Source organism: Nycticebus coucang, chromosome 12, assembly GCF_027406575.1.
Source record: "Nycticebus coucang isolate mNycCou1 chromosome 12, mNycCou1.pri, whole genome shotgun sequence".
NCBI lineage: Eukaryota > Metazoa > Chordata > Mammalia > Primates > Lorisidae > Nycticebus > Nycticebus coucang.
The window spans coordinates 52,014,138-52,028,412 of record NC_069791.1 but is presented as its reverse complement, the minus strand read 5'-3'; the positions used below and the strand labels follow the sequence as shown (position 1 = coordinate 52,028,412).

At 39.5% G+C, this 14,275-nt stretch overlaps 1 protein-coding gene across 1 annotated transcript; it reads right to left on the bottom strand.

Annotated features, from left to right (window-relative positions):
* Positions 1 to 2,467: 2,467 nt before the first annotated feature.
* Positions 2,468 to 13,918, bottom strand: CLEC4A (C-type lectin domain family 4 member A). The gene is made up of 6 exons (XM_053557724.1): positions 13,593 to 13,918; positions 11,364 to 11,480; positions 9,873 to 9,986; positions 4,913 to 5,064; positions 3,989 to 4,104; positions 2,468 to 2,990 (listed from the first exon to the last, which is right to left on the bottom strand). The coding sequence occupies exons 1-6, from the start codon at positions 13,672 to 13,674 to the stop codon at positions 2,843 to 2,845; spliced, it is 729 nt and encodes a 242-aa protein (XP_053413699.1). The 5' UTR covers positions 13,675 to 13,918; the 3' UTR covers positions 2,468 to 2,842.
* Positions 13,919 to 14,275: the final 357 nt, after the last annotated feature.

Sequence of the window (14,275 nt, the reverse complement as noted above, 5' to 3'; positions counted from 1 at the left end):
TGATTTAATAAAAAATAAAAATAAAAAAAAGAAGCCAGGAATGGCCAACACATGGAAAAATGCTCATCATCCCTAATCATCAGAGAAATGCAAATCAAAACCACGCTGGAGATATCACCTAACCCCAGTGAGAACAGCTCCACAAAATCCCAAAGTTGCAGATGTTGATGCAGTTGTGGAGAGAAGGGAACACTTTTATGCTGTTGGTAGGATTTCATACTAACACAGCCTCTTTGGAAAGAAGTATGGAGAGTCCTCAAAGAACTCAAAACAGACCTTCCATTTGGTTCCACGATCCCATTAATAGGCATCTGCTCAGAAGAAAAAAACCCATTTTATCCAAAGGACATTTGCACGAGAATGTTAATCACAATTCAATTTACAATCACCAAGATGTGGAATCAACCCAAGGGCCCATCAACCCATGAAGGGATTAATAAACTGTGGTATATGTACACCACGGAATACCTGAAGACTTTACATCTTTTATATTAACCTGGACGGAGGTGGAGAACATTCCTCTTAGTAGAGTATCAGAAGAATGGAAAAGCAAGTATTCAATGTTCTCAATACAAACATGAAGCCAGTAGACAAACAAACACCTGCCCTCACAAGAGAAAAACTCAATTCAATTCAAGTTGAGGGAGAGGAAGGTGGGAGGGGGGAGAAGGGAGGACAGAAGGAGATTGGTGTGATGTGCTCTCATTTAATGGCACACCTCTTGTTTGAGGAGCATAACTACAACAGGGACTTTACCTAACAAACAATGTAACCTACTTGTTTTTACACTCAAATTAATCTGAAAGTTTAAAAAAAAAAAAGCAGCTCTCTCTGCTGGGTTTTGCACCTGTGAGGATTTTAGGAGTCCCCAGTGTGGAGGACTATAGGTATCTGAGGAGGTGATGGGGGTTACTGGAGGCCTCTCGTTTACCTTTTCCCTGCAGGGAGAGTCCCTCCTGGTTCTGACCTGATCCCAAGCGGGGGATGAGGTGGCAGCAGCAAGGCATTTCCTTCCATTCTCTGTGTGGCAATCCTGGGGTTTGTGCTATGCAGGGCTTCTGCTGCTCCTTTGATGTACTCTGGTGCTCTCTGGAGCTCTCTGTTAGTTATTCTTTTTTTTTTAGAGACAGAGTCTCACTTTATCGCCCTCGGTAGAGTGCCGTGGCGTCACAGCTCCCAGCAACCTCCGGCTCTTGGGCTTAGGCGATTCTCTTGCCTTACCCTAGATGGGACTACAGGCGCCCGCCACAACGCCCGGCTATTTTTTTGTTGCAGTTTGGCGGGGGCTGGGTTGGAACCCGCTACCCTCGGTATATGGGGCCGGCGCCCTACTCACTGAGCCACACATGCTGCCAAAATGTATCTGGTTAGTCATTCCTTTGGCTGTTTTTGTTGGAGGAATAATCTAGCAGGCCAGATTGCTGATGTCATTCCAACAGGGACATTTAAACATTATGAACTTTTTCCTTTTTTAATTTCAGGTTAATACGAGGATACAATATGAACTCTTTCAATACATGAACACAGGATATCTTTCCCTTGCTTTGTGTCTCCAATTTTTTCCATCAATGTTTTATAGTTTTCAGCATGCTAGTCTTGCACCTCTTTGGTTAAATTTATTCCTAATTATCTTATTCTTTTTGATACTTTTAAAAATGAGATTGTTTTCCTTATTTCCTGGAACATGTTATCTGCAATCCCATGTTTATCGCAGTTATTCACAATAGCAAAGATAAAGAAACTATTTAAATGTCAATGGATTGATGAAGAAAATGTGGCATATATATATAATGGATTATCCTTCAGCCATAGAAAAGGTACTCCTGTCACTTGCAAAGACATGTATTAATCTGGAGAGCATTATGCTAAGTGAAGTAAGTCAGACAATGGCAAATACTGTATGATCCCACCCATATGTAGAATGCTACAAAGTCAGTCTCATGGCAACAAAGGGTAGCAACACTTGTAATTCACATAAACAAAGTCAGCAGAGAACTTAATTGCAAAAATATTTTAAATGGCCTTTCTGGCACAAAAGATGATTCTGATTCAACCTACTGCTATTCTGAATTATGCTAGAATTAGCATAATCACCACTATAGGTTGGAGCTTATGGTCAGTTATGTGAAAAAAAAAAAGAGAGAGAGAGAGAAACAAAGGGTAGAATAGTGGTTGCCAGGGATTGGGGAAGTGGGAGAAATGGGACAATGTTGTTCCAAGAGTACCAACATTCAGTTATAAGATGAGTAAGTTCTGGAGATCTGTGTACAACACAGTGACTATAGTTAATAATACTTATATTGCACGCTTGAAATTTGCTTAGGAAGTAGATTCCCAATGTTCTCACTCCACACACAAAAAGTTGGTGACTCTGTAAGGTGATAGATGTGTCAATCGACAGTGGTAATCATTTCACAATATATATATATGTCAAATCATCATACCGTATACCTTAAATATAAAGAATTTTATTTGTCAGTTGTACATCAATAAACCTGGGTGGAGGGAAAGAGAAAACCTAGCCTGGTAGAGAAAGCACATCACATAGTTGTATCAGTAAATAATCCCTAAGCCCCCAGACAAAGGTTAGGAGGGAGGGTCATGCTCCCTCCATGTGTCCACAAAAGGGGTCTCCAGGATCGTCTCTGGCATGTGAAAACGCCCAATAAATGTTCATCTTATGAGTGAAGGAATAAATGTATGGACCAATTCTCTCATGAGTGACTGAGCTGACTGGCTACCTAAAATTCTAAGGACCTCCCTTACACATAAAAAAAAGATATTATCTATCTCTGTAAAGATGAGTGCCAATCCAATCACATATCCATGAAGAATGTTTGGTTCATAAGTAGATCTTCGTCATCTCACAAACTGACCTTTGTGCGTTATCACAATAAACGTCATTCCAGCCCCATTTCCCACGTGGCCTGGGATAATTTACTATAACACAACGCTCGTTGGGATCACTGGGCTCCTTTGGATGCCAGAATCTGAAAGGAAGAAAAAAGGATGAGGGCATTTCTTTAAACAGTGCTTTGAAAAAGGTTAAAGACAGTAAGGGACTGAGTGGCTGGGATTTCATAGAGGTCAAGGTCAGATAGGCCCAAATCCACCCTTCCCCATTCAACATAGACTTTCCATTCCACCTGCATCTCTGAGGTTTCCCTTGAAAACTGTGCCCACATCACTCAGTATTTTCCACCTTATTGCTTTACATGTCTTCACAGCACAATTTCCAGAGGCTTTCTTATACTTGCCCATCCTTGTGTCCTATTCCCAGGGGACTGTAAATCCATAGGTCTTCAAAGATTTCACCCTGGCTTCCTACTCAATAGAATTTTTTCCTTTTTTTGAATCACTGTTTTTGGAGTCTGAAGAACCAGTACAAATCTCTGTATCTTCTTGTCCCAGTTATCTTACACAAGTCATTTATTAACCCTGCTTCTCAGATTTCCAGTTTAAAAAATGGGGAGTAGAGTAACATCTTACATATTTCACACAGTAGATATGGGGATCAAAGCTGGTAATCTCTTAAAGTACTTGAGTTTTTTAAATAAATTACATAAATATGAGATACTATAAGACTATCAGAATTTAACATTTTTGCTTTATGAAAAATATGATATCTTAATAGTTGGTTATGATCTTAATCAACAATAATTTGTATTATGTTTACATAATATGTGTATATAAACATACATATAGTGGTTAAAAGCACAGTAAAGTCCACCCAGATTTGAGAAACATTGTTTACACTGTTGGGTGACCTTAGCTGAATTATCCACACCCTCCAAACACAATTTCCTCATCTAAATAATAACAGATACCTCATCATATTCTCGTGATAACTAAATGAGATAATAACATTATTTAACCAAGTGCCCAAGAGTGAAGAGTGAGCTATTCTAGCTTTGTAGCTGATAGCTAGAACATCTCAAACTCCCTGCATGGTCCTGGACCCAGGATTCCTTTATCTATCTATACTCACGTGGCACTATCATTGTATGGTGTCTGATCAACCCATTGCCAGTGTCTCTGACCCTCTGGATCTGACAGCCCCACAAAATAAGCAGAATCTTTACTCAGATTCTGGATGATGAAATCCTAAGACAAAAAAAAGAAAGGAGTCATAGCCACAAGTGCTCAGCTTGAACTGAGTTTTTCATGACTTTAGGGAAATGAGACAAAAAGGAGACAATCCTGGCTAAGCAGGGCAAGATAAAAGAGATCCCTTGTAAGCATGATGTTCAATATATGTATGGGAAGCGATTTCTACCTAAGATCATAACAAATTCTCATCTCAGCCTGACTTCCCCTCTTATCTTCACTAAGAGATGCCATTCTTCAAAATTGTGCGTGAGAAAATTTGGGTAAATTTAATCATTTCCTTTCATAACTTCAGAGATTCTTTAATTTCATTCCTGATGGTTGATTATGATTGGTGATTTAACTTTATTTCCTTATTCAAGTAAATACCTTTTCTCTATTAAATAGTTAATAATGTATAAAAAATTACACATTAAAATAACAAACTGATAGTTCTGGTTGAAACATTTTCACTGTTCAATTCTACCATATATATATAAATTTTTTTTTTTTTTTTTTTCAGTTTTTGGCCAGGGCCGGATTTGAACCTGCCACCTCCGGTATATAGGGCCGGCACCCTACTCCTTTGAGCCACAGGTGCCGCCCTAGATTATATTTCTAATGACACGATTTCTTTTGGGGTGATTAGGTATCTTAAAGCTGGAAGAAGGTAAGGAATGTAAAGACTTAGGAGCCTTTTGTATCTATTTTATTGAAAGCCTCTGCCATAGCACCATATCCCAAAATAACGAAGACCTCCTTCTTACCCAAGGGAGACAAACAAAAAGCAAGTAGGGTCACAACTCCATTATCTGTTAGGAAGTACCTGCTCTTCCTTGGTGTTGATCACCGTCAAGTGAGCCTGCATTCCAGAGCAGTTCTTCTGACTTTCACTCCAAGATCTTGATTCAGTTGAAATAAAGTAGCATTTGGAACTAAATGACTTCCAATTCTTTGGGCAGCAGCTCCAGACTTTCTCTGTATTGGGAAGAGGGGCATATAATACAATGTACATAATCACTTTTAAAAATGTGTGAATTGGGTAGGGTGCCTGTAGCTCAGTGGCTAGGGCACCAGTCACATACACTGGACCTGGCAGGTTTGAATCCAGCCTGGGCCTGCCAAACAACAATGACAATTAAACAACGACCACTAAAAAAATATCTGGAGGTTGTGGCAGGCGCCTGTAGTCCCAGCTACTCAGGAGGCTGAGGCAGGAGAATCGCCTAAGCCCAGGAGTTGGAGGTTGCTGTGAGCTGTGTGACGCCACGGCACTCTACCGAGGGCAATAAAGTGAAACTCTGTCTCTACAAAAAAAAAAAAAAAAAAGAATGTGTGAATTGGGCAGTGCCCATAGCTCAGTGGGTAGGTGCCGGCCACATACACCCAGGTGGTGTAGAGTAACATCCTACATATTTCACACAGTAGATACCGGGATCAAAGCTGGTAATCTATTAAAGTACTTGAGTTTTTTAAATAAATTAAATAAATAAGAGATACTATAAGACTATCATAATTTAGCATTTTTGCTTTATGAAAAATAAAAGTTATTAATAGTTGGTTATGGTCTTAATCAATGTGAATGCACAATTTTGAAGAATGGCATCTCTTAGTGAAGATAAGAAGGAAAGTCAGGCTGAGAACGGGCCCGGGCCAGCTAAACAACAACGACAATTGCAACAACAACAACAAAAATAGTCGGGTGTTGTGGTGGGTGCCTGTATTCCCAGCTACTTGGGAGGCTGAGGCAAGAAAATCACTTAAGCCCCAGAATTTAAGGTGTGAGCTGTGCTGCCATGGCACTCTACTGAGGGCAACATAATAAGACTCTTGTCTCAAAAAAAAAAAAATAATAAGTATGAAGTATTAAAATTAGGGACCAAAGGAAATCGCACAGAATTCCCATCCCCACCCTGGTGTAACAAAAATCATCCCACCCCAGCTCGGTGCCTGTGGCTCAAGCGTCTAAGGCGCCAGCACATACACCTGAGTTGGCGGGTTCAAAGAGCCCAGCCCGCCAAACAACAATGATGGCCGCAACCAAAAAATAGCCAGGTGTTGTATCAGGAGCCTGTAGTCCCAGCTACTTGGGAGGCGGAGGCAGGAGAATTGCTTGAGCCCAGGAGTTGGAGGTGTCAACAACCAAGATAACACAAATATTATAATTATCTGACAAAGGTTTTAAAGCAGCCATGATAAAAGTGCTTCAACAAGAAGGTGCAAACATGCTTGAAATAAACAAAAAAATAGGAAGCTTCAGTAAATAAATAGAAAATATAAAGAACCAAACAGAAATTTTATAATCGAAAAATAAAATAACATAAAATAAAAATCTCAGTAGATGGGTTCAACACTAGAATGACAGAGAAATCAGTTAATTGCAAGACAAAACAATAGAAATTGCCAACTGAACAGAAAGCAAGCAGACTGAAAAAAGATAAATATATATACACCAAAAAACAGAGGTGCAAATGTATTAAGCAAAAACTGATTCAGCCGACGTGATAAATTTGACAAATATGCAATTAGAGGTGGGATCATCAATACCCTGTTCTTAACAATCGATAGAACAACTACACAGAAAATCAGGAAGAAGGTAGAACTCAAAATCATCATCAACCATCAGGATCTAATCAACATTTATACAACATTCTACCCAACAACATAATACCCGTTCTTTCAAGTGCCTGTGGAACATATGTCAGGATACACTATATATCCTAGGGCATAAAACAAACCTCCACAAATTGTAAATCATGGAAATCATATAGAAAGTATTCTCCAACCAGGAAGGAAAGAAACATTTTTTAACTTTTTTGTTGTTGTTGTTGGGAATTCACTGAGGGTACAAAGAACCAGGTTACACTGCTGAAACAAATTAAAGATTAATAAAAGAAGAAAAATAGGGGGGCGCCCATAGCTCAGTGGTTAGAGTGTCAGCCCCATTGGGCAGGGGTGGTGGGTTCAAACCCAGCCTGGACCTGCTAAATTAAACTAAAAAAAAAAAAAATAGCCAGGCGTTGTGGTGGGCACCTGTAGTACCAGCTACTTGGGAAGCTGAGGCAAGAGGATCACTTGAACCGAAGAGTTTGAAGTTGCTGTGAGCTAAGATGCCAGGGCACTCTACCATGGGTGACCAAATGAGACTCTGTCTTAAAAAAGAAAAAAAAAAGGAAAATAACTTACTTATAAATAATCCATAGGTCAAGAAAGTCTCTTGGAAAACTTTTTAAAACAACAGTAACTGGGGCGATGCCTGTGGCTCAAGGAGTAGGGCGCCGGTCCCATATGCCGGAGGTGGCGGGTTCAAACCCAGCCCCAGCCAAAAATCACAAAAAAAAATAAAAATAAAAATAAAAAAATAAAATAAAACAACAGTAAATGAATGCCAATGAAAATACAAATTATAGGCGGCGCCTGTAGCTCAGTTGGCAGGGTACCAGCCACATACACCTAGAGTGGCAGGTCCAAACCTGGCCTGGACCTGCTAAGCAACAATGACAACTGCAACCAAAAATAGCCAGACACTGTGGCGGGCACCTGTAGTCCCAGGTACTTGGATGGCTAAGGCAAGAGGATTGCTTAAGCCCAAGAGTTGGAGGATGCTGTGAGCTGTGACGCCATGGCACTCTACCCAGGGTGACAGCTTGAGACTCTGCCTCAAAAAACCAAAACGAAAAAGAAAAAGAAAATACAAATTATCAAAATTGCTCTTCTTCAATAAAAGGAATCAGGCTTCTCAAAGAAATGTCTGACTCCAAGACTTGAGTAGCATTCTGTAGTCCCAGAAAGTAAGAAAGTGGGGGGGACCCCACACTGATGGTGATATGACAAAGGGTCACAGAAAGCACAGTGGCTCACACCTGCAATCCTAGCACTTTGAGAGGCCAAGGTCAGAGGATTCCTTTAGGCCAGGAGTTCAAGAACTGCCTAGGCAATGTACTGAAACCTCAGCTCTACAAAAAATTATAAAATTATCCGGGTATGCTGAGGGGCACCTATAGTCCTAACTACTCAGGAGGTTCAGTTGAGCCTGGGAATTGGAAGCTGTAGTGAGCTGTAATCACACCCTGCACTCCAGTCTGGGGGACAGAGTGAGATCTTCTTTCAGGAAAAATAGAGACAGGGGTGGGGGGACGCACAGGAACCCACTGACAGAATACCTGGAACAAGAAAATTAATAAAGTAGTATCGGATTATAAGCCAAAATTAAAAATAAATAACCATGAGTCAATGCAGACATAAACAAATTATTGTATAAGTTAATAAACGGGGTAGAAGAGACAACTCTCATGCACAAGAATTTCAAATAAGTTATACAGATACCTGTGATGGGTAATTTTATGTTCAACTTCTCTGAGCCAGCACCCAGATGTCTGGTCAAGCTTTCTAGATGTTTCTGTGAGGATGTTTTTTATTGAGATTTACATTTACTTTGGTGAACTTGAATAAAGCAGATTGCCCTCTATAAAGTAAGTAGGCCTCACCTAATCAGTAGATCTGAGTAGAACAGAAGAATGACCACCTCTGAGCAAGTGGAAATTCTCCAGGACAGCCTTTGGACTTCATCTTTCTGGGTCTGCAACAGACGTCTTTGGACTCAAAGCACAACTCTTTCCTTAATTTCTAGCCTGCTGGCTGCTTCCATCAAGTTTTGAACCTCTCAACCTTCCACCCTTGTTTCAATTCCTTAAAAATAAATACCATTCTATACATACATCCCATTGGTTCTTTTTCTCTGGAAAACCCTAACACAATACTCCACCCTAATGCATGAGGAGCACAACTCCTCTATCCTTAAGTGTGGGCTGTGCATAAAGTATGGTATGGAAAGGGGTGAGAAAAGAGTAATTTTATGATGGAGAAATCTGACAAACACTACCTTTGTCCCTTCAAGTTTTGAACTTCTCAACCTTCAAAATTAGAATGGGAAGGAAATGACAATGTTCATTATAAAACTTGAAGGGGGCAGCCAGGTGATCAAGGTCAACATTGGAAGTCAAAGATCATTTTTATAGTATACACCCTTGATATGAAGTGATGAAAGTAGCATTTTACATTTGTGATCATCCTCACAAAAACCAGTAACCCCATTTTAATTATTAGAAAACATCAAACAAATTCTAGTAGGAAGACATCCTATAATATACCTGACCATTATCCCTCAAACTGTCAAGGTCATCAAAAACAAAGAAAACCTGAGGAACTATTACAGCCAAGAGGAGCCTAGAGACATGAAAACTGAATATAATGTGGCACCCTGGCTGATATCCGGTTAAAGAAACATTAGGTGAAAATTAAGGAAATATGAATAAATTATGAACTCTAATTAATGATAATATATCAAATGTACCATACTTACATAAGATATTAATAATAGGGGATACAGTGTATGCAAGGAGGCTTAACAAATATGTAAATATAATCTGTTATATATATGCTATATATTATATATTCACATTCATAATAAAATTATCATCCCATCATTTTCATCAAATGTTTTTAACAGCTATGTAAAAAAAGACCAAGTGGGCACAGAAAGTTCAGAAAAAAGCAAAGCCTGAAGAAATCTAAGACAAGGTAACATTTTTCACAAGTAAGCCTCTAGCCTTGCATAGATAAAAATATACATATAAAAATTTTGTCTCCTATATATTTGCATATTTATAACTTTAAATGATCATGAAGTCAACTTCTTAGTGTACTTGGGAATCTTACTGGACAACTGATTTGAGATCCTTACATAGTATAGTCAGCAACTGAATTCTGGGCACTTTCATTTTTACCTGGGATGGCCAAATTATTTTTCACACACTCCAATGTTGTGTGAGTTGACTCTTTTGTAGTACTTTTATCTTCAGTAATTTTCTTCAGAAGCTGAGAATATTTTTGAAAGAAAACTAGAAAAGAGAATAAAGACCATTCATTGTCCTGGTAATATTATGACTTTGCTCTTTATTGTCACTTTCTTACATTCTTTATAGAAACAAAATCTACAAATGCCCAATTACTTGAGTAGACGGATCCTGACTGGGAAAGATTTTCCACTTTGAAACCACAGATATCTCCAGGAATAGCTGAGAGATCAGCAATTGACAGAGGACACAGCAGCTCCATGACAAGGGGTCTGAGGGTCTTCCCCTGATTTTCCTTGAATACTTAATGTGAGGCAGGACTAGACACTAAGCCTTGGAGGAGGGGAGAGGGATCTGGGCAGACAAACACTGTATTTGTCTGTGCATTGTATTCACAGATATGCACAGCCTGGGACTCTGTGGGGGAGGGGTGGAGAAGAATTAAGTAATTCTGAGAAGTTCTGGGTTATCCTGGACAATGGAGAATTTAAAAAGGAACCGGACGTGGATCAAGATAACATAATTTTCTTCCTCTTCTTTACTCTCTCCATCCCGACTGGCTCCTACACTGCCTCTCCTTTGGCACACCAACACTATCATGTCTCTCCCAATTTAAAACTAACTCACCTCTTCCTCTAGAAACCCAATTTTCTCTCTTTCCTCCTTACCTTTCATTTGATCCTTGACTCAGCACATTCTGCCTTCCACTACTTCACTAACACCAATCTTGAAATAGATTATCAATAACACTGTAAACTCACTTGTTAGTCAGTACTCTGATTATGTCCTCTCTACATCTTTGTGCAAATTTTATTTCCATAACTCAAATTTGAATATATCAATTCCCTACTTAAAATTCTCCACTCTCTCTATGTGTATAACACATTGCAAAAATGTCACAATTTTTGACATTCCTTTTGTCCACACTCCTTTGCAATGTGATTTTGTAGCTTCCTCAATCAAGTAATGGGGTCTGTCCAGGCCTGGTGGCTCATACCCATAATCCTAGCACTTTGGGAGGCTGAAGCAAGAGAGCTTCACTTCACTTGAGCCCAGGACTTTGAAGTTGCAGGGAGTATGCCACTGCACTCTACCTGGGGCAACTCTGTCTTAAAAAAAAAAACAAAAAAATAAAACAGATTTCACTCTTTCTCTCTCTCACAAACACTCATGCAGCACTCAGATGCTTACTCTTCAATTTCTTCAAGGAGAATGGATTCCATTCTTTTTATAGGACAATAACTAAATCCAAATAAAAAGCAAACCTCCCAGTGGATTTACCTGAATTACGTCTCCCTAGAGAAAAGTTTATTTCCAATTTCTGGGTAAACCCATTTTTAAATGTCAGTCAGTTTCTAACAGATGCCTTCTCTTCTTGCATATAGGGCAGGCATTGCTTATTGATTCAGCTGGCATACTTACTGATAAAAGCAATGAAGAATGAGATGGCCAATAGCAGGAAAAGTATTATCAGTGAGGCACAAAGCAGCTTGGGAAAACCGGGATTACTTTTGTGAGGGGTGGTCCTTTCCTTGGGAGCTAAAGGAGAAACCAAATGAGTTTTATCAACACTAAATTCTGTCCTTGCTTCTTCCTCTCCTCTTCTTCTTCTTCATTTTCTTAGGATTACTGATGTTATGACACTTGAAATAATATAAGAATGGGAAGGAAATGACAATGTTCATTGTAGAAACTTTATATAGAAACACAAATTCTGGGGCAGCACCTGTGGTTCACTGGGTAGGGCACCAGCCCCAAATACCAAGGGTGGCAGGTTCAAACCCAGCCCCAGCCAATCTGTAACAAAAAATAGCTGGACATTGTGGTGGGTGCCTGTAGTCCCAGCTACTTGAGAGGCTGAGGCAAGAGAATCACCTAAGCCCAAGAGTTGGAGGTTGCTGTGAGCTGTGACACCACAGCACTCTACCGAGGGTGACAAAATGAGGCTCTGTCTCAAAAAAAAAGAAAAAACCCACCCACAAATTTTTAAAATGCATATATAAAATATATGTACATTTTCCCATGATTGACACATCATAAAAACTATGATGTAATACTTTTCTTGATAAGTTCTAACAGTCAAAGATATGTAGCAATCCACCTATTGTGTTGAACTGGCTCATGAGCATTTTTCATACAACATTTTCTTCACTAACACTTTATATCATCGTTTAATAGCATTACGCATTACATATTTAAGTAATCTTCCAGAATGTTTCCAACTTTACTTTTAAAAATGCTATAGCAAATACACATTTATAACCATCCCTGATTATATCTTCAGGATAAGGTCAGCCTTTTTAGTCACCATCTCATAATTAGAATTCTTAAAGTTACTATATGTTGTTAAGTATAGGGCAAATCTCAGTACTAAATAATATGATTTCATTTAAAAAATACATACACACATTCATGTATATTTATATGTGGAAGAATATACACTAAACTGAGTGTTGGGACTGTACAGTCCCAACAAGTACAGTCCCATCACTCATAGTTTTCTCTAGATGGTAGAAGAATAATTTAAATTTTTGTGTACCTCTGTTAATTCTTTTTCTATAATAATCATTCCAACTTGTATAATGAAGAAATTATACAAAGCTTTTATGAAGAAAAAAAGAGGCTCGACACCCATAGCTTGGTGAGTAGGGTGCTGGCCACATATACCGAAGGGTGGAGGGTTAGAGCCCTCCCTGGGCCTGCTAAACAACAACAACAACTGCAACCAAAAAATAGCCGAGCATTATGGCAGGTGCCTGTAGTCCCAGCTACTTGGAAGGCTGAGGCAAGAGAATCGCTTAAGCCCAAGAGTTTAAGGTTGCTGTGAGCTGTGATGCCATGGCACTCTACTCAGGGCAACATAGTGAGACTCTGTATCAAACAAAAAGAAAAAGAAGAAGAAGAAAAGAATTTTCCTATGTACTCCCAATACTCCCACACAGGTGTTTCAGGAACCATGAGCGTCCTGACTCCCTCCCTCCAATAGCTTCTTGTACTCTACATGCATTTTTTCTCTCTTTTGTGTCTGAGAGTTCACACATGCCACCCAAAATGCCTTTAGCTACTCCCAAATTTAATTGAGTCTGTCTCAAAGATGCAATACACAATAGATTTTCTGATTTCAGAAAAATTTCCCTGGAGATTTAAGACCTTTCTTTTTATGACTTTGTAGTCTTCCATTTCTTTCGTTCCACTTTGGTACTAACAAGTACAGTCCCATCACTCTGCACCCACACTCTTACCCTTTAATCCCACAAATCTCAGGAATTCATCAGTAACCCCTGCATTTGGGGGGGTAACCCCAAACCTTTAACACCAGATTAATTCAGCCTTGGAAAACACAGGACCACAACTTCTCAACATCAGAGCCCTCACCTGAGCTCAAGAATATAGTTGATTTCTCACACCTAACTTTTATAGTCATCAGAGTTGGGGGTAAAGACAGGATCATAAAACCTTTTCTTCCCCACTATACAATTATACAACCCCTTTATGCTTATCTATAGGCAGCTCAATCTTCTGAAACTCTTGTGTTTCCCAGACATGGCCAGTCAGAGAACCAGTAATGGACATCTCCTATGCCTGGTTTATAAACCCTCTCCCAATCCTTCATCTCATCATTAATTCTGACAAACAGAAAAGGGTTGTTACCTGCAGGAGGGTCTGAGTTGGTGCCTGAGAACTTGGATCCATTTCTGAAAGTTACTTCAGCATAAGTGATTTCCGAAGCCATATTCAGAAGAGACCTTCTGCTATCATCAGAAAATGTTTCATCACTTCCTTAAAACATCTTATAAATGAGGTGATAAATTATCTCCTTCCTATCACTCCACTTGGTGAAAGCAGAGGGACCATATATGTAAACACCCATGAAAGAGATCTCATGAGAACCAAAACCACACTGTGAGGCCACTCACGCCACAAAGCCCCAATCCCCAGGATCAGGACAGTCAGAATCACAGCCTTAAACATATGCTGGCAAGTGTAATAAAAGCAGGAACTCAAAGGGGGGAGGAAAGAAATAGGAAGGAAAGGAAAAGAGGAAGCAAGCAATTAGAGAAGTGTTCTGGGAGAACCATGTTCACTGAACTCACCAGAAAAAAATAAAATTTGTTTGCTTCCTTCTACATAATTGCTTATAGACCAATTAGCCTTAACAAACACTTAACTAGTGTTGCATTCATCCCATCATTTGGCTGATCAAGCAAATTCTTGGTACCACGTTGAAAGAGGATCATTGAAGCAAAACTCACGTCAGCGCCCCCACCTTCAAGGCCCAGCTTCCTCTGGCACAGTAGGGAAGGCAAAGCTTGAGTCCTGGGCCTTGTGAAGAG

Coding starts and splice junctions, on each gene's coding strand:
- CLEC4A (XM_053557724.1), bottom strand. CDS start 13,674: ATGGCTTCGGAAATCACTTATGCTGAAGTAACTTTCAGAAATGGATCC. Junction 5,065..9,872: donor AAATAATTTGGCCATCCCAG/GTAAAAATGAAA, acceptor TTCCCAATACAG/AGAAAGTCTGGAGCTGCTGC. Junction 2,991..3,988: donor CCATACAATGATAGTGCCAC/GTGAGTATAGAT, acceptor TCTTCCTTTCAG/ATTCTGGCATCCAAAGGAGC.